The sequence below is a fragment of the Microtus oregoni genome, unplaced genomic scaffold (genome assembly GCF_018167655.1).
Source record: "Microtus oregoni isolate MIOR12 unplaced genomic scaffold, Mior012 000053F_ref0000044, whole genome shotgun sequence".
NCBI classification, from domain to species: domain Eukaryota; kingdom Metazoa; phylum Chordata; class Mammalia; order Rodentia; family Cricetidae; genus Microtus; species Microtus oregoni.
In genome coordinates, this window is record NW_024543829.1 from 7943617 (window position 1) to 7967112 (window position 23496).

Below are 23496 nucleotides of genomic sequence, written 5' to 3' on the forward strand. Positions count from 1 at the left end.
CATGCACACACGCGCATCTGTGGTGTTCATTTCCTGATGTGGGAGGACCCAGAACTGTTTCCTTTGGGTTGTCACTGATAACATGGAAGTTTAAGTGATGCATTTGTTAAAATATTTTTGATAGCAGGACACCTAAATTAAGTTATCCGGTTCAGCTGACGTGAGTCAGAAACATCTGAGGTAATAACAACAAAATGTTCAATGTGAACAGAGATTATCATTTTTTTTGACTTCTGGGAAGGACTGTTTCCACACAGGAATGAGTATATAGGAAAGAAACAGGGCCAGTTTTTTTATTTGAGGGTGTTAGCGGTTTCTGATAGCACGATGCTCCTCTGAAATCTGACGTTTTCAGCATTGAGCAATGCCACGTATTGTTCACCTAGAACGAAAGGCAATGACATTTGCTCACTTGTCTTTCGGTATTTTACATAGCATGAATAACATTTTTAAAGAAATCTGTGCCTATATATGGCAAATTCAGTCCTTGTTTAAATGTGCAGAGCATGCCTGTCTAGCCCCTGTTCCTGGAGTTTACAGGTTTACACACTGTAGACCTGTCAGAGTCTGTGTAGACGTGCACATGTATGTAGGTAGCACACTAGCCTGCACACCAGGTGCTGGAGCTGGTGTTAGACGTTTGGCCACCTCATCTGAAATCCACAGTGTGCCACTTTTCTTCCTTCAGCCTGTTCGTGTTTACTGCTCTGGAAAAAGAATTCATGTAACTTAGGTCTAGCATTAAAATCCACAGTTTTCTATCCTCCTTCGAAGATATCAGAAGCACGGCTGTAATTTGTACATGTGCCCAAGCCCACACCACGGTGCTGCTCCAATTACACAGCTTTCACTTGGGTTCCTCTGCTTGGAGTGCGAAGGTCTGGGCAGTGGATGCTGCCCTTTAACAAACTGTGGTTGCTTAGCAAATGTGTTTCTTGTTTTGTTTCTTCTCCCTTTAAAATGAGTAAGTTGTGTGTGGTAAAGAAGTGGACAGGATCTTTCTAATGGTTCTAGCTTTCCACGTGTATGATTTGCCTTGCTGGGCAAAAACAAATGGTGCTCATGTGGTATGAAACACAGTGATTAAAATAAGCGTAGCCAGGTTTGCTCGTGTATTTAATGTCTCACGCCCCTGCTTTCTCTCATTCTGTTGCGTTGTTTCTAACCGAGGGGCCGAAGCAGTCTCTCTCACTTGAGAACACAGCTGTGGGGACTGAGCTGGCTCTGCTGGGGTTGTTTCACTCTGCAGTAGTAGTTCTGTGCTCTGCCCAGTTGGGAAAAAATGAGCAACTGTTCAATGTTATGTGTCATGACATGGCTTCATCTTAGGAATCATGACATCTCTTATGTATTCATCTGTCAATGTTTTGAGCATCTGCTCTTCTGATCTAGGATATGTTAAAAAAAAATGGTTGCCAGGGTTGCCAAATACACAGACTCTCTTCTTACACCTCTTAATGAGGTAGAGATGGATGTTGGGCAATGATCCCTAATCCTGGAGTGTAGTATATGAGGTGAGATGTTGGGCAATGATCCCTAATCCTGGAGTGTAGTATATGAGGTAGGATGTTGGGCGATGATCCCTAATCCTGAAAGTGTAGCACTCAGAAAAGGAAGGTTATCAGTTACAGTCTTGCAGTTTTGTTTTCTCCATGTTCAATCTGAAATAATTCTGCTTCCACATCCTACGTTTTATTCAACTGGCTTCAAGAAAGAACTGGGCATGGCTTAGTGGTAGAGTGTTTTCCGTGCAAGCACAGGATCCAGGATTTGTCTCCAGACAAACAACAGTGTTGGGGAGGATGATATTGATGGAAAATGATTTATAATAAAGTGAAAATGTCTCCTACAACATGAATACTTGAAGGGACTCCATGTGCTCTAATCCCTGGGAGCGGACACCTTAGTAGGTGGCAGTGGCACTTGGCAAGTTCCTTCCGCTTCTGTGGAAGGAAGTGTAGAAATCAGTGGCTTCCAGAGTGAGAAATAAAACTATTAAAACCATGAGAAAAAGGTTAAAGATATACAAGACAACAGAAGACCTTTGATAAACTAGAGCACCAGGGCATCACGGGACAGGCTCTGAACAGTGTGTCTTAACTCCCATCACCTCTTCAGTCAGCTCAGTTCCTGCTGATCTGTAGCTGATGGCTCCCGCTGGTGCACTCGGCTCTCTGGGGTTGAGAGATCTCTACATTGCACTGTATTGTTATTTCCAAAATGTTGTGTCTTACTCTTTCTTGTACATTGTTATAAATATTGAGTTTCTGATAATTGAAAGTCATTCTGCATAGTTTTCTCTTAAGAATGTGAATTTTTTCTATGAGTTTTACCTTGGAAATTAGTTTATTTATTATGTTTGATTTTAGGAAATGGGGCTCTTGCAGAACTTTCTGAAAATGTGCATATTTCAGGAGTGTCAACTGGTAAGTCATCTTTTGTAATGTTTAAATTTCATGCATGACTTATATGGTAAATATTGAAAGCCACCTGGTATCTTATGAAGTGATATTTGGCTATAAAAATTATTGCTGCTTTCACAGCATGTAATAAGGAAGGAAGGAACTGGAACATGGAGAAATTCTCATAAGATAAAGTGATATTGCATGCCTGAGGCTTGGTTATACTTTCCCAAACAGAATATGTAATTATTTTCATGTGAAAGTTAAACCAAGAGAAAAGTCAGCTCAAGTAGAATTAGGTATTTTCTCTCCATGCAAACTTGTGTAAAATGAAATTAATTTTGAATGTTATCCTTAGAATTTACAGCCTTAGCAATGAAGTGTCTGGTTAGATGTTTTTGGTGAGATAGAGAGATACTCCACAAGAACCTGCTTACTTGTGTGCCCAGTTGTTAGCATCCTTGGCTCTGTGGAAGCAGAAGTCAGTGAGAGGAGCAGAGTCTTCACCCACCTGAGCTGCAGCTCCGTGACCACAGGCCATGGCGGCACAGCTGTCAATTGTGGATGACTTCCAGCATCTTACTGCATTTGCCCCATTAACTGTAGTTACCACATATCAAAAACTATCTCTTCATATATGGAAATAGCTTACTATTAATAATTACTAATAACTCTTCATTTCCCTCTATTATTGATAAGATTTGGGTAGTTAAAAGTCACACCACACTATCAGTCCACTGAGTTTCTATTATAAATTTTACAGTTCTTGTGTTTTTTTTTCTTCCATAAAGCAGAATTGGAAGTTTGTTGTTGGTTTTATATCTCTGACTTTGTATTCAGGACATTAGTGTTCTTACCATGCGCTCTGGTCTTTGTCCTCACTAAACACTCAAACACACCTGGTCTCCAGAAATCAAAGTCGTCTTCGTCATTCTTCCACATTTTTTTCACTTTTTCACAGGCATTTAATTGTGTATCGATTTTATACCTCAAAAACAAGGTTTTTAAATTTTATCTTATCTATTACTGTATGAGTTTGGCACCCGTGAAGAGGTCAGAGAACACCTGTGGGAGTCAGGTCCCTTCCACAGTGGGCTGCAGGTGAAAACCAAGCAGGGCCTTGAGCATGGCAGGCAAGTGTCCTTCCTACCCCTCAGCCTCACCTATAACTCTGTTGTTACTGCTGTTGTCGGATGGGCAGATGGGCACTAAAGACAGGGGCTCTGTCGCCCACACTTTCTTCCAAGTAGCTGTGGCTAGCTGACTAATCCTCCTGCCTCCACCTTTCAAAGCTGAGATTATGAGATTACTGGTTTTATTCTTAAAAAAAATCCCTGGGGCGGGCTGGCGGAGCCCGCCATGAGAAAAAGCGGCACGGGAGGGCCCGCACTGAGCTGGTGGTGGCGGTGGGGCAGTAACAGACATATAAACACAGGAAATAGCCATATAAGAATTTATTAACAAGGAGAGAAAGAAAGAAAGGGAAAGAGAGAGAGAGAGAGAGAGAGAGAGAGAGAAGGAGAGAGAGAGGAGAAAGAGAAGAAGGGAGAGAGAGGAGGAGAGAGGCAGAGCCCCGTGTGTACACGGGGGAGAACACAGGGAGAGAAGCAATGGCGGGCGAGGTCAGGGGTTAAAAGGAGAGGTCGTGGCCAGAGCAGGGACCAAAAGAATAACAACTGGTCTGTGCCACACCTCCCCTTTTTGTTGTTTTTGAGACGGGGTGTTACTGTGTAGCCCAGGTTGTCCTAACTCTCCAGTCCCCCTTTGAGACAGGGTCTTACTGTGTAGCCCAGGTTGTCCTACATTCTTCTCCCCCTGCCTTGCGAGGCTAGTATGGAATCACTGGTTCACAGCACCGTGCCCAGTAAGAGTTGGTGTGTTTGATCACTACCAGTGTTTACTGTATTAGAAATTAAAACTGAGAAGTTGCCTTAAAACTTACAAGTTTGATTTACAATAACAAGAATGAGTTTATTGCAACCTTGTGACTATAGCAGAGTTTTATTAAAGTAGACTTTTCAGGACAAAAGAGTCAACAGTATTGTTGTTTTATAATATTGTAAAGCCTTTATTGATGGATTTAAAGCAGCTAGGTTCTCAACATCTGTTTCTGCATTCAGTCTTTTCAAATATAAGGTTTTATTTGATACTTGAAAATAATCTAATTGATAAGTAACTAAAAACGTAAAGGAGTATTTTAACAATCTTTTTCAGACAACTGTTACAAAAATCCAACAGATGATAGCTTCTCAAGGTTAGCCACAGTTGGAATCTGAATTCACGTGTGAGCTTTCTGTGCTCTGTGACACTGCAATCTGGTCAGCTTTGGCCTCAGAGTACATTTTCATTACCGTATATGATTCTATAGAATGTCAGTCACTTACAACTGTTTGCTGAGTTGTAAGGATTAATATGGAATGTGAAAAGCCACAGAAATTTGGACATATTTAATATCAAATTGTAAGTTTATTATCACTACATCAGGACTGAATTATACTTCTTACTTTTGTCTGTTTGCTTGAGATCAGGGCTGCTGGGCTCTTGCTTAGCATTACCTTTGCTCTTAGTAAATTCCTGTTGGAGAAACATCAGCAGAAAGTCATGCTTTAAAAGCAGTCAGCTGTGTTCTCTCTGTAAGCCTTTCCCCACTTAGGAATTGCAGACACGTGTAGACGGACTTATTGTTTGCCAGGGCTGCCATAGCACAGCACCCAGACTAAACAATGTAATGTGTGTTCTCCTGAGCCTGCAGGCTAAAAGCCCACAATCAAGATGTGGCAAGAATAGTTTCTTCTGAATTCTCTCTGTGGCTTTTAGATGCCATCTTCCTACATCCTGCCCTGGAATCTTTCCTAATGTCTTCTGAAGTTACATCATAATATCCCACCCATGTGACCTCATTTTAACTTAATTACCTCACCAAAGAGTCTCCATGTAATTACAATGGCTCTCTGAAGTACTAGCATTGGGACCTTAAAAAATGAATTTTGAGGACAATACAATTCACCCCATAACAATGTATATTTTAATTATGTGGATTTATACATCAATAAAATACTCCATTTCAGAAGACAGCAAAACCTTACTATAATATGGAATACTTTTTCTGAAGGTTAGTCTCATAAAAATTATTTTTATATGAAGAACAGCATGTAAGACCCATCCCTAGTATACATTAAAGAGGATAAATGGGTGTTTTTTTCAAAGGCTTTGCCCAGTGAGGGAAACTGTTTGTACACTGTTATACCTTGTGTGAAGTGTTTCCGGTTTGGAATGTTTAGGGACTGGAATGTCCATCATGTGGTCTATTAATTAGAAATCTCAAAAATCTGAAATCCAGAATGCTCCAAATCTATAATGGCAACAACAAAACCTTTCAGATTTCAGAGCATTTTTGGATTTATATTTGGAGATTAGCAAAACACATGCTGTAAAGGTTTCGGAAATCCTGGCATCCCTGCAGTGCTGGTCCCAGGCTGAGATGTCTCGCCTGAGCAGACTCTAAGGCGAGCATGTTTTCCCTTGAAGAATCAAAGCTCCGGAATCTGTGGTGCTGCCCACTCTGCCCTCGGCCTTCACCTTAAGTTTTTCTACTCTGTTTAGTTCTGCAGCCCCTGTTCCAGCTGTCCACACTGAAAATCGACTGAAGGTTTTAAGTTAGGTTCTACTTTATCCAGTTAGTACGCTTTGAAAATGATTAAAAAAAAAATTTCCCACAGGAAAAGTCAGGACCATCTCAGGCAAATCAGGGTGCATTGTATGCGGTGACTTTGTTTTATTCTACAATAAAGCACTGATGTGGACCTTGTGCCCCGTAATAGTGGGAGTAAATGCTTTAATTACTTCTCCACTGACAAAAGGGGATTACAGGAACCCAAGGCAGCAGCCAGCGGGAGCTTGAGGCAGCCTGGCCAAGGGTGAAAGGGTACTCAGCCAGCCTCCACTCCTTTTACACTCTAGGTCCCCTGCCCAGAGAATGGCCCCTCCCACAGTTCAGGTGACTCTTCTCACTTGAGTTAAGCTAGATCATGCCCTACAGGTATGTCCAGCCGCCTAGCTCCAGGTGATAGGTTTTGTCAGGTTACAGTTAACAGGGACCCTCAGAGTAGGGAATGGGTCTCCAGGACCTACCTGATGGGAGAAGTGAGCCTGTGCGAAGGGCACCTGTAGTGTGTCCTACTGTGAGAGACCCCGTGTGAGTCATTAGCATATTAGCCAGATTTACCGAAGGCCCTGAGATGGCTCTGGTGGAGAGGGCATCAGTCTACTCCGGAGAGAGAGGTGTCTATGTGTGGCTGGTGGGACCGTCTTGGTCCCCACGCTTGCAGCATTTGTTTCTAACAGATTATTCCTTTCCGTCATTTTCTTCCTCTGAAAACTTGCAAGAGATATAAATTTGTCCTTTGCTCATTTTATGGCTACAAGTTGATATAAAAGATATTAAATTATAAAGTCTGGTGACTGAATATGATAAAAAGTATTAAATATCATATTTTAATATTTTCCTTTTAATTTAGAACTATTTATCTTTTTGCTTTTTCATTTTTTTAAAGTTTAATGAAAGTGCAATTAATGAATAAATAGGAGTTTTGAAAAACACCCTAATTTAGAAGCAATCAAAAGTAAGAAAAGAATAATCAAATATTAGTTGTTTGATTCAGGTCAATATTATAAGTTAGAGTAAAATTTAGTTTAAATAAAATAACATCTTTAAAAATCAAATACACTTGTTTACTGTGTTCAGAGGACTTGTTATAATCAACCTGACCTAAAACATGGCCCCTTCTATGAAATAAAGATGCTATATTTTGACTATTTTTTTTTTAAATAAAGAAAATCACGTATGGGTTGAATGTATGACTCGGGTTAAGAACACTGACTGCTCTTTCAGAGGTTCTGAGTTCAACTCCCACAAGCATGCGGTGGCTCCCAACCATCTCTAGTCGGATCTGGTGCCCTCTTCTGGCCTGCACGTACACATGCAGAGTACTTACATATAAAATATAAATAAATTAATTCAATTCTTTAAAAGAGAAAGAAAATCACCTGTTCTCCTTAGCCTCTAGTGTATTGCACTGAGAAGAGAAACGAAAGCATTTCCCTCTGGGGTCATTGAACCAAGAACAAGTCCAGATGTGAATTCTACCTTATCTTCTCTGTGTTCTCTGTTGCCTGTGAGTCAGTCTGCGCCTGCCTGAAAGCTTGTGAACCATGTCCCTCTGTCCCTGTGTCTGTTCCTGTGTCTGTTCCTGTGTCTGTCCCTGTGTCTATCCCTGTGTCTGTTCCTGTGTCTGTCCCTGTGTCTGTCCCTGATTCTATCCCTGTGTCTGTTCCTGTGTCTGTCCCTGATTCTATCCCTGTGTCTGTCCCTGTGTCTGTTCCTGTGTCTGTTCCTGTGTCTGTCCCTGATTCTATCCCTATGTCTGTTCCTGTGTCTGTCCCTGTGTTTATCCCTGTGTCTGTTCATGTGTCTGTCCCTGTGTCTGTTCATGTGTCTGTCCCTGTGTCTGTCTCTGTCACTCTGTCTATCCCTCACAAAGGGCCTCCTCTGTATTTATTGAACAGCACAGAAAGCAAAGGAAGGACCCCAGGAATCACATGGAGAAGCAGGAAACACTTTACAGAAATCTATGCTAGCATTACAAGGGATTAAGTCACTTTCTTCAACTGATCCAGATGGCAAAATCATTGTTTATTCACCAGTATCCAGCATTCGTGGTGGATACTCTCCGAGATGATCCCTTCAGCATCTCTATCTATACTTTCCGTAAATGGCATGTAGGCATTGCTCTGGGCTGGGGCCTGGGAGAGCACATGATCTAAGACTGCAGCTATCTATGCATTCGCTGTCAAAGCTACTTACACGGGAACTCCAAGGCAAGAGAGGTGGATGTAGCAAGCTGCGTGAAGCCACACCTGATGGAAATGTATAATCAACTCCTATGGCTAAAGTCTGACTTATGCTATTATCACGCAATGATTATCAGCTGCTTGCATATGCGTGGACCTATGAGCAATGCCCACCTGGCAATCCGGGATTGGCAGCCCATGCCTACTTAAGGGCTGGGAGAGGTTTGCCCGGAGAGAGGGGAGGAGAGAGAGAAAGTGAATAAAGTCCTGGAATAAACTGCAGTGAGAAGAGCTCCGGTGGTCGCGTCATCCTTGCTGAACGAGGTGGGGCATGACAGGTGGATTGCTGCATTATTCTCTTAAAAGCAACTTAAAGAGCCAGGCTGAGCACACAGCAGACCAGCGGTCTTGAGTGAGCTCAGGATGTGTTGATAACTCTGCCTATGTGGTCCAGCAACAGTTCAGTCTCTTGAGATGTAAGATGGTTTTGTCATGATGTCACATGTCCCAGTACATGTGGGCCTTTGATTTATATCATCTGTGCCTTTTCTGTGCTTACCTTAAAAACACATTTTCACTTGAATTATAGCTGATCTTAGTTTAAAGTTTATAGACTAATTGTTATTTTTCTTTGTGCTTATGTCCATTATGAATGCACAAAGTTCCCACCATGCAGGGCTTGCAGTTAATGTCTGGAGCACATCACTGGCTTTGTCCAGTGATTTCCCCAGCGTAGATCATGCTGCAAAAGATGTATCTATTATTAGGTAATACATTTTGATATGAGCCTTATGCTTTTATTTCTAAGACTGTACTCACAGTCTGAAATTCTGGTAGAATTGCTGCATCAAAAGGGGTTGCAGCAGCTGCCGCAGCTGTGTGCAGCATATGTAAGCATTTACATTAGGTGTGATCATCATTTCTTGCTTAATATTTTTCCCTGTGCTATTTTTATCAAGTCCTAACCTTTTACTTCCCCTACTCTGTTTTTTAAAGAAGAAATTAATTGTTTCTCCTTTTGATTCCTAGCCTAGAGATGTACTGTTGTAAACAAAAGGAGTAAGGTTGACTTCTTTTTATAATTAGACAAAAACTATGCTCTTTTTTAAATTCCGATTGTTAATTAGAACAGATTTTGGAGCTTAATCCTTTTACAGCTGAAAGGGTTTTTGTTTTGTTTTTTCATTTAATTTTAATGTTAGGACTGACATGTCATATTCGATTCAACAGTGAGACAGTTCTGTGTTCCTACCTTTTAATATCAGTAGTCAAATGTTCTAAATGAGGTTAGTTTATCTGGAATCTATTCTGCATTTGATATGAAATCTTTTATCAAGCAGAACGAGCATATGATAGCTAATAAAAGAATATTGCTTCCAAAATTCTTTAATCCTTGCTGATACTGTTAGGTTTAAAACCTGTGACAAATGACTTGGGCAACTATTTAACATATCAAAGCAGACGCTGGCCACTAGCTTCTCCCAGCATCCCTTAGCCTGTACCTGTCACAGGGCCCTCCTGGCTGGCATACCCCTTTCCCTGCCCGAAACTTCTTCAGCCCGGGGGCTGTGCTGCCCTTCCACCAGCTATCCTCTCTAGATCATCCAGCTATTGGTTACCTGCCTCTTTTGCCATTTTTTGGGCCTCCTGGCTGCTGCACCTTGTCCCCCTCTCTCCCCTCTCTCTACCCATGCCCCCTCCTCACGCGGCCCAGGGTCATGTCCACTCTGGACTCCCCCAGATGCCGCTGCCTCTGCCCACGCTTCTCCCACATATCCTTTCCTCCACCAAACCTGGGACCAGTCATGTTCCTTTCCTTTTTATTTATTTCTGTCATTCAAATATTATTAAATAAGTGTGAACTTCAAATAGTTTTTAAGCATTATTTTTTTAATTGCCAGAACTGAGTCTTTCAAAATCACCCTCCTGTATGGTGTATTTGCATTTTCTAGCTGCCTGTTCTGAGGGTTAGAGGTCCGGCACGCTGCTGATCCCAAAGCCTCTTACACTGATGCTTCAGTTGTAGCCTTAAAAAAGAGGGGCTGGGGTGTGGACTTAATACTGTCTGAATAGCAGGTGATTCACACATGAGCTAATGATTTATGATGGATGCAGCATTATGGTCATGTGACATGTTTTTAGCCACTGCTTTCATTTTAAATACCATAATGTAGAATTTTACAGTTTCACTGAAGAACATTTAGTCTGATGAAATATTAATTCTAAAGGAATCTAAAATAAAACTTAACTGGCAATTATCTGATAGTGCTGTGTGGTTCATTTTAATACAGAAAGTTACGCGAGTGAACCTTGGTCTTTGTACCTTTCCTGAGGGGTTTTAATGTTTTACAGTTTTTCAATCAAGTACCTTGATCTTTTGCTGAAGCAACCAAGAAGAATTTCACGGTTTCATTTGACCAGTGCCTTTTATCTGTTTCAAATAAAGACATGAGAAGTTACTGTGTTCTTTTTGATAATGAATCCACTAAGATTTTAAGATTAGAGAATATGAAGTAGAACTTAATGGGACCCAGGAAACTCCTTCGGACAAGGAAGGGGGTGGGGATGCAGGACCCGTTTTTGAGGAAGGCAGCGCCCACTACTACAGAATGCTCTGAGTTGCCCACCTTCCCGGAGCCTCTGGATGAAGCGCTCCAGAGGCCATGGTGGAGCTCCCCGTGAGCTTTAGGGAGTGGAGATGCCCCATCTTTTATAGTCCATGCTATGTAACTTCATCTTGTTACTATTTTACTATGCAATAATGTATTTTAATATGTAATGTAATCGTGTTTTATATATTCCCAACCATCAATTAAATATCTGCTTTAATAAGATTATGTGTGTTTTCATGTTACATTGTCATATTGAACAGTGAATAAAGTCAGTGTTAGAACAGTGAGGTGAGTCCCTGGAGTGCCGTTGAGAGGGTGTGATGCGTAGAGGATGGACGTGAGGTGTGCAGCGTGCATCCAGCAACAGGGCCAGGGCACTGAGTGGGCGTAAAACAAACACGTTCACATATGGAGGATTTCTCTTCTACTTTGAGAATAACTTTTCCAAGTGTGATGCTCATTAGTTAACTTTAATTGTGCTAAATCTCCTGTGTAGTGCTGTACACAGTCAGCCGCTCAATGGGTACTTTAGTTTGGACATTTCAGAAGGTTGGGCCTCTTGTGGGGCTCCTCACAGTGGGGAACATGCATTGAAGGCTTAGGTCGCTAGACAGTGCCCAAGGAGGTGGTGGAGCATAGGGGAGGTGGAGGAAGACAGTGGGAGGCCTTGTGGTCCACAGCTGCAGCCCGCCCTCAGTGGTGATCGTAGGACCCCGCCCCTTCTCTTACCTAAGGCCTAGAGTAGTGAGGCCATCATTTGACCATAATTCCAGAAGCGTGAGCCAAAAGAATCTGTTGTTGTTGGTAAAATGATTAACTCTGGGACTCTTACGAGACCCAGCCGCAGGTGGTGAAGTGGAAGTGGACGTTCACTACCAGCTTGCTGAAATGGCCCAGGATAAGGGGACTTGTGGTCTTCAGTCTTACAGATAGAATGTGGTGTCCAGAGCAAAGGAGGGATAGTTTTTAATTGCGCTCCTTCCGCACTATTATATTCATTTTTGTTTATTACTCTTCAGAAAGGACATAGTGGCTTAGATATGAATGGATAGTGTGTCATAGCTGTTCGAAAAATCATGAACTCTGAGGCCATTGTTTGCCAAGTACTGCTTCCTGCCGCTCTCTTCTAGGCTTCCCGCGAAAGTCGCCGTAAGCTCCAGAAATGAATAGCTTTCCCCATTCGGGGACAAGGAATAATCACTTGCTCAGCATTTAAATCTCCAGTGTATAAATTAGAAAAATGTAGGTACCATAACAATAGTTCTTATGCCCTCACAGGGAAAAAATGCCCTTATGGCTTTAAAAGCGGAATAAAGGCCAGTCTTCCCCGTTCATCTTATCTTACGCTTCGCCAGCAGTTTCGGAATTACTCCTAGTACTCAGAAGCCTCCTAGAGAAGGGTTAATTTCTTACAGTATAATTATAGTCAGCTTCATTGCTCTCCTCATTCCATATTTTGCCCTATGTCCAGAGCTCTTCAGTGTGTTGTGCCTCTTGTGACTACTGGGCGTCTGATTTTCCTAACACATAACGTTTTCTTATTCTTTGTCAGGACCACTAATGATCTTCATGACACCATGAAATCACCTGCTTTGATTAGAGCTGATGTCCAGGCAGAATAGCATGGTTCTTGAGGAATGCCACCGAGAGTGGCAGGAATGAGTGTGTTGATGTATCCGTCCTTACATGGCTGCACCAATGCAGGAGACCATCCTGTGTGTTAGAAATACTGGGTGCAGGATTTCTAGTCATTGGTGTGAGGACGAGAGCCTGGTGGGAGACGGAGTACTGTGTTTTCCCACTTGTACTCATTTTACCTTTAGATTACAGTGTAAGACTTCCCACTTTAGAGTATTAAATAACGTTGCCAGAATCCTAGTAATCATTTCCACTGAAGGAAGTGTTTGGTTTTCCGAGGGGGAGGGGCATTGAACACCAAGGCCTTCTAAACCACCTGCAACCGCTCTACCACTGGAAGACTCTCAGCGGTTCTGGTTTCCCTTTTAAAAGATTATGGTGTATTTTAAATTAGGCGCATTTGTGTGTGAGTGCAGGTTCCCCTGTTCAGAGGCGTCCAGTCCTCTGGAGCAAAAGTCAAGGCAGCCACAAGCCAACTGCATGGGCGCAGAGAACCAATACAGAACAGGAAGCATCTCTCCAGCCCCTGCCGACTCCTGACTCCTTATGAAGGATTACGGATAACTTTTGGAGCACTCTTTAGGGAGTACTTCACATACTCAGTCTCCTTCCTTCCTTTCGGACTGCTCATCCTCAGTGTTGACATTTCCATGAGGACAGAGCTCTGCTGGGGTACCACGTGATCAGACACTCACTTCAGGAGTCTAGACAGCAGAGGCTCAAGTGAAGATACTAGGTATGTGTGACAAAGTGACAAGGTAGAGGAACTGGACTTGGAAACCCATCTATCCAGGAGCTTTTGTGCTTCCAGTTCCAGTGCAGGCTCCCCTTCTCACAGAGGGCCGTCCTCCTCCTAACGTGGCACCTCACAGAGGGCCTTCCTCCTCCTGACGTGGCACCTCACAGAGGGTCTCTCCAGTGCTTTCACTCCAGCAAATTCAGCACAGCTGATCATTTGCTGTGCTCTCAGGGGCTCATTGGTTTAGCATGTTTGCTTTTCAGATGGAGTCTCGTCCTCTGTTACCATCTTTGAGAATGCTGCACCCTTCTTTATTCTCCCAGCCTCATCTGCTCTCTCCTTCTCTGTTTCTCTTCAAAAGAACATTTTATTCTTTTGTTATTGTTTTAAGAACCCAGAACACTTTCTCAGCTTCCACTTAATCCTTTTTTTTTTTAAATCCACTTTTTATTTTTATTTTTGTTCATCTTCATTTATTTTGTGTCTGGGTGTTTGCTCTACATATGCACCACATCTGTATCTGGTGTCAGTAGAAGAAAGGATGCAGGATACTCTGGAAATGGAAGTACTGACCATTGCCAGGCACCTGCTTATGCTCAGACTCAAATCCAGGTCAAAGCTGTTAACCACTGATCCTTCTTTTCAGCATTCAACAACCACATCTCTAGTTTAACTTTTATTATGTGTACATAAGTTGTATTTTTATGGGTACTAATGTGTTTACTAGATTAATATGAATGAAATTGAAAGCATAGTTGTTTAAAATATTTTGAAATATGTGAATAATAGTTATCTTGGGAAATATTACTTTAAATATAGCTGTGAAATGTAGAAATAAGAAACATCATTAAAATCCAATGCCTAAGAATTAAGTGCAATATATTTATCACATCAAGTATTTAAAAACAATCAGAAGAATGGATGAAGAAAGTATGGAATATCTACACATTAGAGTACTACGCTGCGGTAAAAAACAATGACTTCTCAAATTTTGCATGCAAATGGATGGAAATAGAAAACACTATCCTGAGTGAGGTATCCCAGACCCAAAAAGATGAACATGGAATGTACTCACTAATAATTGGTTTCTAGCCATAAATAAGGGTCACAGAGTCTACAATAGGTGAATCTAAAGAAGCTAAGTAAGAAGGGGAACCCAAGGAAAAACATATAGTTATCCTCTTGGCTAAGGGAAGTAGACAAAATTGCCGGGGAGAAAATTGGGATCTTGGGGGTGGGGTGGGATGGGGGTAAGGGGAGATGGGGAGAGAAAAGTTAGAAGGGAAGGAGGTCGGGCCTTGGGAAAACAGGAGGATTGGGATAAAGGAAGGTTGGACAGGGGAGCACGGAACCACAATTCTTAGTTAAGGGAGCCACTTTAGGGTTGGCAAGAGTCCACTTAATCCTTTTATGGCTGTTTTATCCCATGCCATCTGCACCTTACCCATGCATATCCATGTGTACATTCTCTTTATCATCAAATGTAGATTCTTGAATGTTGTCTTAGTCAGCATTCTCTCACTGTGACAGAATACCTGTGGCAGTCATCTTACAAGTAGAAAAGATTATTTTGGCTCATAATTTCCTTTGATAGTCACTGGGACCTGTTGAGTTGAGCCTGTATGGCAAGACAGCATTTCACAGAGGAATCTACTCGCCCGTGACTGCCAGGAAGCAGACAGGGAGGGATGGTATGCTGTCAGAGTGTCTCCTCGCTTCCTAAATGTAGACTGGTTTGATGGGATGATTGGTATTTGTGAATTACTGTTTTTAGAAAATCGTATTGGTACTGTTTCCTATATATTGATATATTAAATATTAAATGTGAGTGTTCCTACCTCTATTTTTGTATGAGTATGCTTATAACTTTGTCTATATTGTATTGATACATCTACCATATTACAATGTACATTTCTACCTCTGATACTATTATATAATAACATTGTTTACATTTGATATGTAATGACATTTTTACAGTTGAAGATCATTGTCTTCATTATTGCACAGTTGTTTATTCTTTTAGTCTTCAAGTTAGATAGGTATTGAGAATTATATGTTTGTCATATTTATTTTTAGGTTAATCAGGTCTTTTAGATACATAGAGATTATATTTAGTATAGATAGTATAATCTTCAGCCTCTTTGAAGAGCTGTAAAAAATGGCCTTTAATCTAACCTAGAATTCTGTGCCAACGAGACACAATTACTCCTGGCAATGCCACTCTACTCCCGAGAGAACGTTGAACACCAAAGACACTCCACTGGGAGCTTGTCTTCTTGGCAGAACTGGCCTTTGGGTTAAGAAAAGCCCATACCTCAACTTCTGACAAAGATACAGAATATCCCTAAGTGGATAAAACAGGATTGTCTTATCCTGCCAAGACAGGGTAGGATAGTTCTAAGAAAGTTCCTTGCCTTTAATAATGGTATGTCAATTATGTTAGGCCTTAACCAAAGTTGGTTGACTCAACATTGCAAACAAGACTTTGGGTGATTGCCCAGGTAGTCAGTTGTCTCTGTCAATTGTTGCACATTTTGGATATCTCTCGTTTGTTAAGTAATATTTATTCCCTTCTCAGATCTTTGATGGAGTTGAAGATTATATAATTGTAGTTACTCTCTACATTATTTAGACTCCTTGAGATAGAATGTCTAGCAAAACTTTTGTTCTCAATATTGTTTGTTATATTTATTATTTGTTATTATTGTATATAGTTGTATTTGGTTTAGTTCTGTCTTATTTAGACAAAAGGGGGAGATGTAGGATTAAGCCCAGCCTTAGGGGGCGTGCTCGCCTCGGGGTAATGTTTACCTATAAATCTGCCGGGTGTGCACCCACCCTCCTCTTCTGCTTCCTGTTTCTCCGCGGGAACCGTGGTACTGTAAGCCTATTTCTACATTAAAGCGGTATATATTTTTTACAATCTGCCTGCATTCATTTTACGTTGGTACACCTAAAGAACCCCAATTTCCCAGCTGTGCCACAGGCTGGGAGAGTGCAGAGACACTTGGTGCAAGCGCGATGCTATTCCTAGATCGGTTTTTATGCATATAGGGCTCACTCTTCAGAAACTGTAACCACACTTATTCCCTGGGCTTTAACATTATTGTAGCCATGAGAGCTCAGCTGAACTCTACTTACTGTTCATGCTGATGACTTTCATGGGCCTTATGAGCTGTAAACTTTTGACTTGGAGCAGAAGTCTTATCCTCAGCTCTGTGAATTGTAACTTTTTGTAGCTCAAATAATAAAACCCAGAGACAGATATTGGGGTTCAACATGGAGATCAGAAAAACAAAGCAGCTAGCCTCTAGACCTTTTACCTCCACCAAATCTTGTGACCAAAGGGGTGAGATCCTGTCTCCAGGAATCCTCAGACTCCAGACTCCACTGAGCTCCTGTCCCTTTCCCTTTATATTTCTCTCTCCACTCAGCCCTGTTGCTCCTGTCTCCACCTCCCTAGTGCTGGGATTAAAGGTGTGTGATCCCAAGTGCTGGATCACCTTTGTGTGAGCTCTGTTTCTCTTTTAGGTGACTCAATCTTGTGTAGCCCAGGATGACCTTGAACTCACAGAGATCCATCTACTCTGTCTCCCAAGTCTGGAATAAAAAGTGTGCCACCACTCCATGGTCTGTATGTCTAGCTGGTATGGCTGCTTTGTCCTCTCATCTTCAGGCAAACTTTATTTATTAAAACACAAATAATTTACCACTATAACTTTTTAAGAAAATTTTAGTTTAATTTTTTTCATACAATATTTTTAACATATTTTTCTGCCCCAACTCCTAGGATCTCCCCATTTTCCTACCCACCAACTTCTTGTTCTTTCTCTGTCTCTCTCTCAAAAAAAAAAAAATGGAACACACACATACCAAAAAAATCAAAACAGATGAAAGAAGGATAAACACACAAATGTGGGGTTCATTTTGCGATGACTGGCTACTCCTGGGGCCTGCTCTGGTATGTAATTTATATACCCAGTGACACTCCATGGCAATAGCCTGTGATGTTTGGGGGAGTCTATGGGATTCCTTCAGCAAGCCACCCACTAAGATATAGCCGGTTCTTGGCACTGGGGATTTACTTTGTGTCCTAAGATATCTAGTTGGGGCATTTGTCTCCCCCATTATATGGTGACTCCTCAGCGCTGAGACTGAATGATTGCACACCACCACACCTGCTGTCTTCACATGGGCACTAGAGATGGAACTCGGGGCCTTCTGCTTACAAAGCAAGCACTTTACCAAGTGAACTGTCTCCCCAGCCCCAGTGATAGCCTTTGTTTTTCATTTGCTTGGTTTTTGTTTTTTTTCAAAATACATCTCTTTTATTGGAATTGACCCCTTCTTATTAGTGTTTTCTTACATGTTTTCTTTGTTGGCTTATCTTTTTTCTTCCCACACATGGAGTTAAGTACATGGTATTATTGAACTATGTAAGTAGAGAAAAGGGGAAGGTGCAATAAGAACAAAGGCGTTCTCTATTTAATGTGTAAGGAGATGTAGGAAAAGCACGTGCTGAGCCAGCCAGATGAATGTGTGACTTCATTTCATCAACACTAGCCAAGACTACAGACGGGGGAAGGTGTGCTCAAATTGTCCTGTGGAGATCTTTTGAAGTGCTATATACCACATTTATGTATCTTTCTTGAAGTATGCTGTTTGCTGTAAGTTACTTTAAACACATATGACATCATTTAGCCCTGTATTTATCATATTTTTCCCCCAAGACAGGATTTCTCTGTGTAACAGCCCTGGGTATCCTGGAACTCCCTTTGTAGGCCAGGCTGTCCTAGAACTCACTGCCTCTGCCTCCTGATTAATCCTCTGCTGGGATTAAAGGCGTGAGCCACCACAGCCGCCTTATTACATATTTCTTACAATAACTGTTGTGTTTCTTAGATTCAGCTAATAATTATACATCCTTCCTCATCTGTTATTTCCTTGAAAATACCAATTCTTTTTCGTGCCCTTCATATTTGTCTTGTGAGGTTTAGTAGTCAGTGAGTGTCATTTACTAACTTGTATTTCAGTTTTATAAACCCAAACCACATACACTTCATATGTCCTTAACCTCAGCTACTTATTGTCATAAAGTGTCAACTCTTGTCAGTTCTGAAATGAAACCTAGTTTTTCATCTTTTGAACAGGAAACTGTACATTTTCTTTTACAAGTAGTTTAGGTCCAATCATAAATTTCACTGCTAACTTCTTTTCTCCAGGCTTTAAAAATGTTGAACTCTGAAACTGATGGATTTATTTGACATGGTTTTGACATGATCTCTTCTCTCCCATCCTCATCTTAATAAAAGTCATCTGAAGCCTTCCACTTTGAAATGATAGCTTTTAAAAATAGGCTGTAAGTTTTACTCCTACTTTTACAACCACAGTTCTGTGTTTGTACTGTAAGATTATTGAAATAGTAATAGAAACTTGAAGTCTTAGGTTTGTATTAGTTTTGCTTAATTTTTAATTCATGCAAACAATATCTCTATTTTAAACTGGGAATCTAATTGCAAAATCTTATTAATAAATCCATCAAAGGACCTCTCCACCTATTCATTCTTTAGCAGATTCTCTCCTGAGGAGCAGAATACATGATAAATAGAAACAATTTTTAGTTAAACCCTTTGGTGAACTTCGTCCCCAGGGTTGGATATGCGTCACTGTTTTCTGTAAGTCATTGCAGATGTCCTGACACTAGATCCCCTGTAAATAAATGATAGACTCTGAGGGATCTAAACCAGGTCACCGTGTGCCCGCAAAGACGGTGCTGCCCGAGCTGGAAACTGACATCACTTCCCTCTTGTTGCTGTTTCTTCTTTGTTCGGTTTAGTTTTCTGCGCTTGGTCTTGCTATGTAGTCTAAGTAGACTTCAGTGTCTCAGTCTTCCTGCCTTCACCTTCCAGGTGCAAACAGCACCACCTCAGCAATTTGCTGTCTTTTTAATGAACAATTAGAAGCCATTTGGTGTGGGGGCAGGGTTCCACTCCTACAGTTAATGAAGAATTTATAAAAGCTGTAGATGTGTCATCATTCATGCATGAGTTTTGTTTATGTCTAAAGGTGCCCACCAAAGTAAATTAAATAAATTTGGGGTTTTTTTTAGTTGTTGTTTATGTTCAAAGAACAAACACTTGATGTTGCTAATTAAGAAATCGATTAAGAAACAAGATGAGTTCAGGGCCAGCCTGCTGTATAGAACGAGTTCCAGGACAGGCTCCAAAGCTACACAGAGAAACCCTGTCTCAAAAAAAAAAAAAAAAAGCAAAATGAACAAAGACTAAATATAGTAATTTTTGATATGTTATGTGTGTACGTGTGTGTGTACATGTGTGTCTCTTTGTGTGTTCTTGGAAACCTCATACCTTACAAATCACACACTAAAATAACAGGACTTTTGAAAGAAGTGGTGTTCGTACTGATCTTTTAGAAGTATTTTACTGTACAGGTATTGAGAACAAATAAAATACCAGTCAGAATACTAATGTGGACAAATAGCAAAGACTTTTTGTGCCTAGAATTGGTCTGTACTGGGCAGCCGTGTAGGCCTGATTCATGCTTGTCTCTGCAAGACATTTGTTTCAAACAGAGACCAGTACAATCAAAACAAAAACAAGCAAACGTGATTCAGACAGATCCTTCTCTGGAAGGTGCTTGGTTTACACATGTGCTGGCTTTGCTACTTCCTGAGATGAGCATCCAGGAGAAAGCGGGCAGCTACTTAGGTCCGCAAAGGATCCACTCCGTGTAATAAAGGAAAGTGTTTCGAGGCTTTTCTTGAAAATAGTTTTCCTTAACTAAAAATTCCTACTTCGGATGATTTGCATGCTAGGAAATTTTTCATACAATTTTACATTACCCTAACAAAATTTCCCCCATTGCCAATTACATATACTCTTATTGTATGTCGATCCATTACACTCTTATTAAAGAATGAACTAGACCATAGCTAAAATAATTCTGTATAAGCAATAGAGAAGGCATGGATTGAATGAATGTAGGAAACGAAGGTCAACATTAAATGCTATAAATTGGGAGTTCTGTCAAAATCTAGAAAGGTGAGGTTTAAACGAGCTAAAAATACAAGCATTTTGTTTTAAAACAAAAAAGTTATAAACATGGGGCTAGAAAGCTGGCTCATTGGTTAAGAGCATTGGCTGCTCCTCCAGAAGACTCGGGTTCAATTCCTAGCAGCTGCATGGCAGCTTTTAACTGTCTCTAACTCCACTCCAGGGGACCTGACATCCTCACACAGACATAAATCCAGGCAAAACACCAATGCATGTAAACGTCTTTTAAAATGATTGGGCTCTTTAAAGAGTTATAAATAGAGGTTTGGGGTATGTCCTTCCTGTCCTCACCCTGGCCTCCATCCAACCGCTCACTTTATGTCGTACTTTCTTACTCCTTCAGGGGCACAGCTTAGCCTACCTCTGCCCTCCTTCCTGCTGAGCCATGCCAGTCCTGGAGCAGGCCAGGCTTTACTGTTCGCCAGTCTGATTTGTCACGTGTGATATTACTCATTGACCATTCCTTTATCAAAATAATTGTGTTTACACCTTCAGTACCCTTTGCTTGCTGTTCATGGCTTAAATACCCATTTAAAAGCAAGAAAATAGCAGCTTAAATTTGATCACATTAAACACAGTAAACCACTGCAAATTACAGTTGAGGTTAAACATCAGAGCTGAAGTGTTAGGATGAAAGGGGTTGGGGTGTTTATAATATGCTAGTGTAATGAAAGAAATAGGGGTTGAAAGACAGTGTCAGGCTGAGCTTTGCTGACAGGTAGTAAAAGCAAGCTCGGCTCCCAACTGAAACTTCCAGTTCTCATGACCAAATCTTGTTTCTGAATGTCTGAGGCGACCTGTGACAGTCTCGAAATGAGTTTCCGTTTTACTCACCTGCCTTTCTCTTAACCAAATGGTGCTGGAGCCAGTGAAGATGTCGAACATAGAATAAAGAGGACTTGAGAACACATAGTTCTGACCATGTTGAATTTGAGCTTGGAATGCCCAGTGAGCATTTGACCGTGCAGAGTCCCTGGCTAGAGGATTGTAGCTGAGCCTGTAAGAGTGTGGGGTGCACCGAGAGTGAAAAGAAGGGGGCTCTGCATGAGCACTGCCTGATAAGAGTGGCTGGGGAGGGGGACCTATCCCGGAAAGCCTACAGGGCAGTTGAGGGCGGGGGACACCAGAAGACACGTGTCAGCCAGTCAAGGTAGTAGACCCTAACACGAAGCAAAAAAGGCAATGCCAGGGTCTCTAGAGAGATCTTGGGAACTGCGGACCAAGTGAGTGGTGTGTGTGTGTCGTTTCTATGGCCAAGGTTAGAACTGGGAGTCTGAGTTCAGTAGATCAAATGACTGCAAAGCAAGGAAAGAAAGAAACGCTCTGATGATCCTGGGTAGCTTCTGGAAATACACCCCAGATGAGCGTGATGAGGGCAAGCGGGCTGGTGGAGATCTGGGGGTCATCAAGGAGTAGCCCCTTGTTTAACATGGAGAAATTAAAACTTAGTAAAGCATGAGTGGTATATACTGCAGCCAAGCCAGTAATGCGGATGAGAGCCATTCCAGTTTGCCAGTGCGGTACAGACAGACTCTTAACCGAAACCAAAAAGACGGATTTGAATAGTTTGTTTTTGCAGTTTAAAGCATTCTTTCACAGCTATGGGAGGTTATGTTATGGTTGTGCTAGAGTTTATTTACATACCCAGACAGTACAGTGCACTTGGGTGAACTGACTAAAGTGGCGGGGATCACCATAACGAATAGTGAGTATTTGAGATTGATATTTTAACCCTGACTTTATACAATGACATGTTTATTTCCGTGGAATCTCATTAGCATACAATTTTAATGAGTCTGTAGATCACCTGAAGGCTCTTTTAAAGCCTCTGTCACAGAAAGCCAGATTCTAGCATGCTGTAGATGGGCAAAACAAAGTCAGAATATCTAAAATGAGTTCAAGGAAAATCTTCGATATTATAATTTAGTTCTGTACTTACTAAGAGGAATGAGGTATGCCTTAAAACAATGTCATTAAGAATACAGATAGAAATATAAGTGTAGTAAGTCTTAAAATAACTTCTCCTGTCTATGGTGGCATGTCTCAGCCCTGTACAGGTGTGTACAGTGTTCATGTGTATTCAGGTGTGCTCAAATATGTTCATGTGTGTTCGTGTGTGTTTATGCACATTTACATGTCCTGTGTTCACGCAGAAGTTTTATTTTTTGGTATGTGAGCACCACCTATTGGTTTCTCATGTACTGGAATTTTTTTTCATAAAACATAGTTTTAAAAAAACTAAAAATAATAATCTTTCTAGTCTTTCCCTAGAGTTAGTCTAGTGTTTATTTAAAAGTTGGCGGTTTTATGCTGCGTGATAATCTACTATGGTAAAAGTGACCAGAATAAGGCCTTAGCCTTTTCCCGTGAGATCGTGGCAGCTGTCTAAATGAAGCAGAGACAAAGCAGCGTGTTATTTCAATAAATCTTTATAAGAGAATTACACTCGAAGAAATCAAGTCTTTTTCAGAACCATCATTCCTTAAAATCAATTTTTTTTCTTGTAAGGGAGGGAATTTACTCTCTGGTGTAGTCAGAGATTACCTCAGATGCTGATCTTCTTGCCTCTACCTCCCGAGTGCTGGGAATGGAGGAGCCCAGCTCAAGGAGTTTACTAGTAATGAAACTAGCAATGGCAGCCAGTTAATAAATAATCAGTGAGTAACAACAGCCGTCATTGTGACTGGACATGAAGGCAGAGCCCTTGGTGTTTGTGCCTGTATTCTGGGCTGTGGATCTCCATGTTCTGAGATCTTGATCTGACTCTTGGCCAGTGCATTCTAGTTCCCTCTTAGGTTTGAGTCTTTGCTCTGCAGTAGGACAGACTTTAAAACATCGATGTGGGTTTTCTACAGACAGTGAGTTGTTCAGTAGACACAAAAATTTACTGTCTAATCTACATGGGAAGTAGAAAAAGACAAGATCTCATGAGTAAATTGGGAACATGGGGATCATGTGAGAGAGGGTAGAAGGGGAGGGGGAAGGAAGGGAGGGAAGCAAATAAAAATGTATAGTTCAATAAAATCAATAAAAAAAAGAGCAAAAAAAAGGATTGACTGTAAGTGGTTTGGCTTGCTTTATTTTGAACACCGTTGATGACGTTTCTTTAACTGCATTTTATTTCCTGTCCATCCTTGGCCTAAATTAAGTGAGCATCAACCTCTGTTTAAAAGGAAGGATTT

At 41.2% G+C, this 23496-nt stretch overlaps 1 protein-coding gene across 2 annotated transcripts in view; it reads left to right on the plus strand.

Annotated features, from left to right (window-relative positions):
- Lrp12 (LDL receptor related protein 12) overlaps positions 1-23496 on the plus strand; it is an 80380-nt gene that overhangs the window by 41840 nt on the left and 15044 nt on the right. The window contains exon 2 of one of the 2 annotated variants that reach the window (XM_041637646.1): positions 2370-2426. The exons of the other annotated variant lie outside the window; for it this stretch is intronic. Within the exon in view, the coding sequence (XP_041493580.1) occupies positions 2370-2426 (57 nt within the window). The remainder of the gene's footprint in view (positions 1-2369; positions 2427-23496) is intronic. 2 annotated transcript variants of the gene reach the window in all.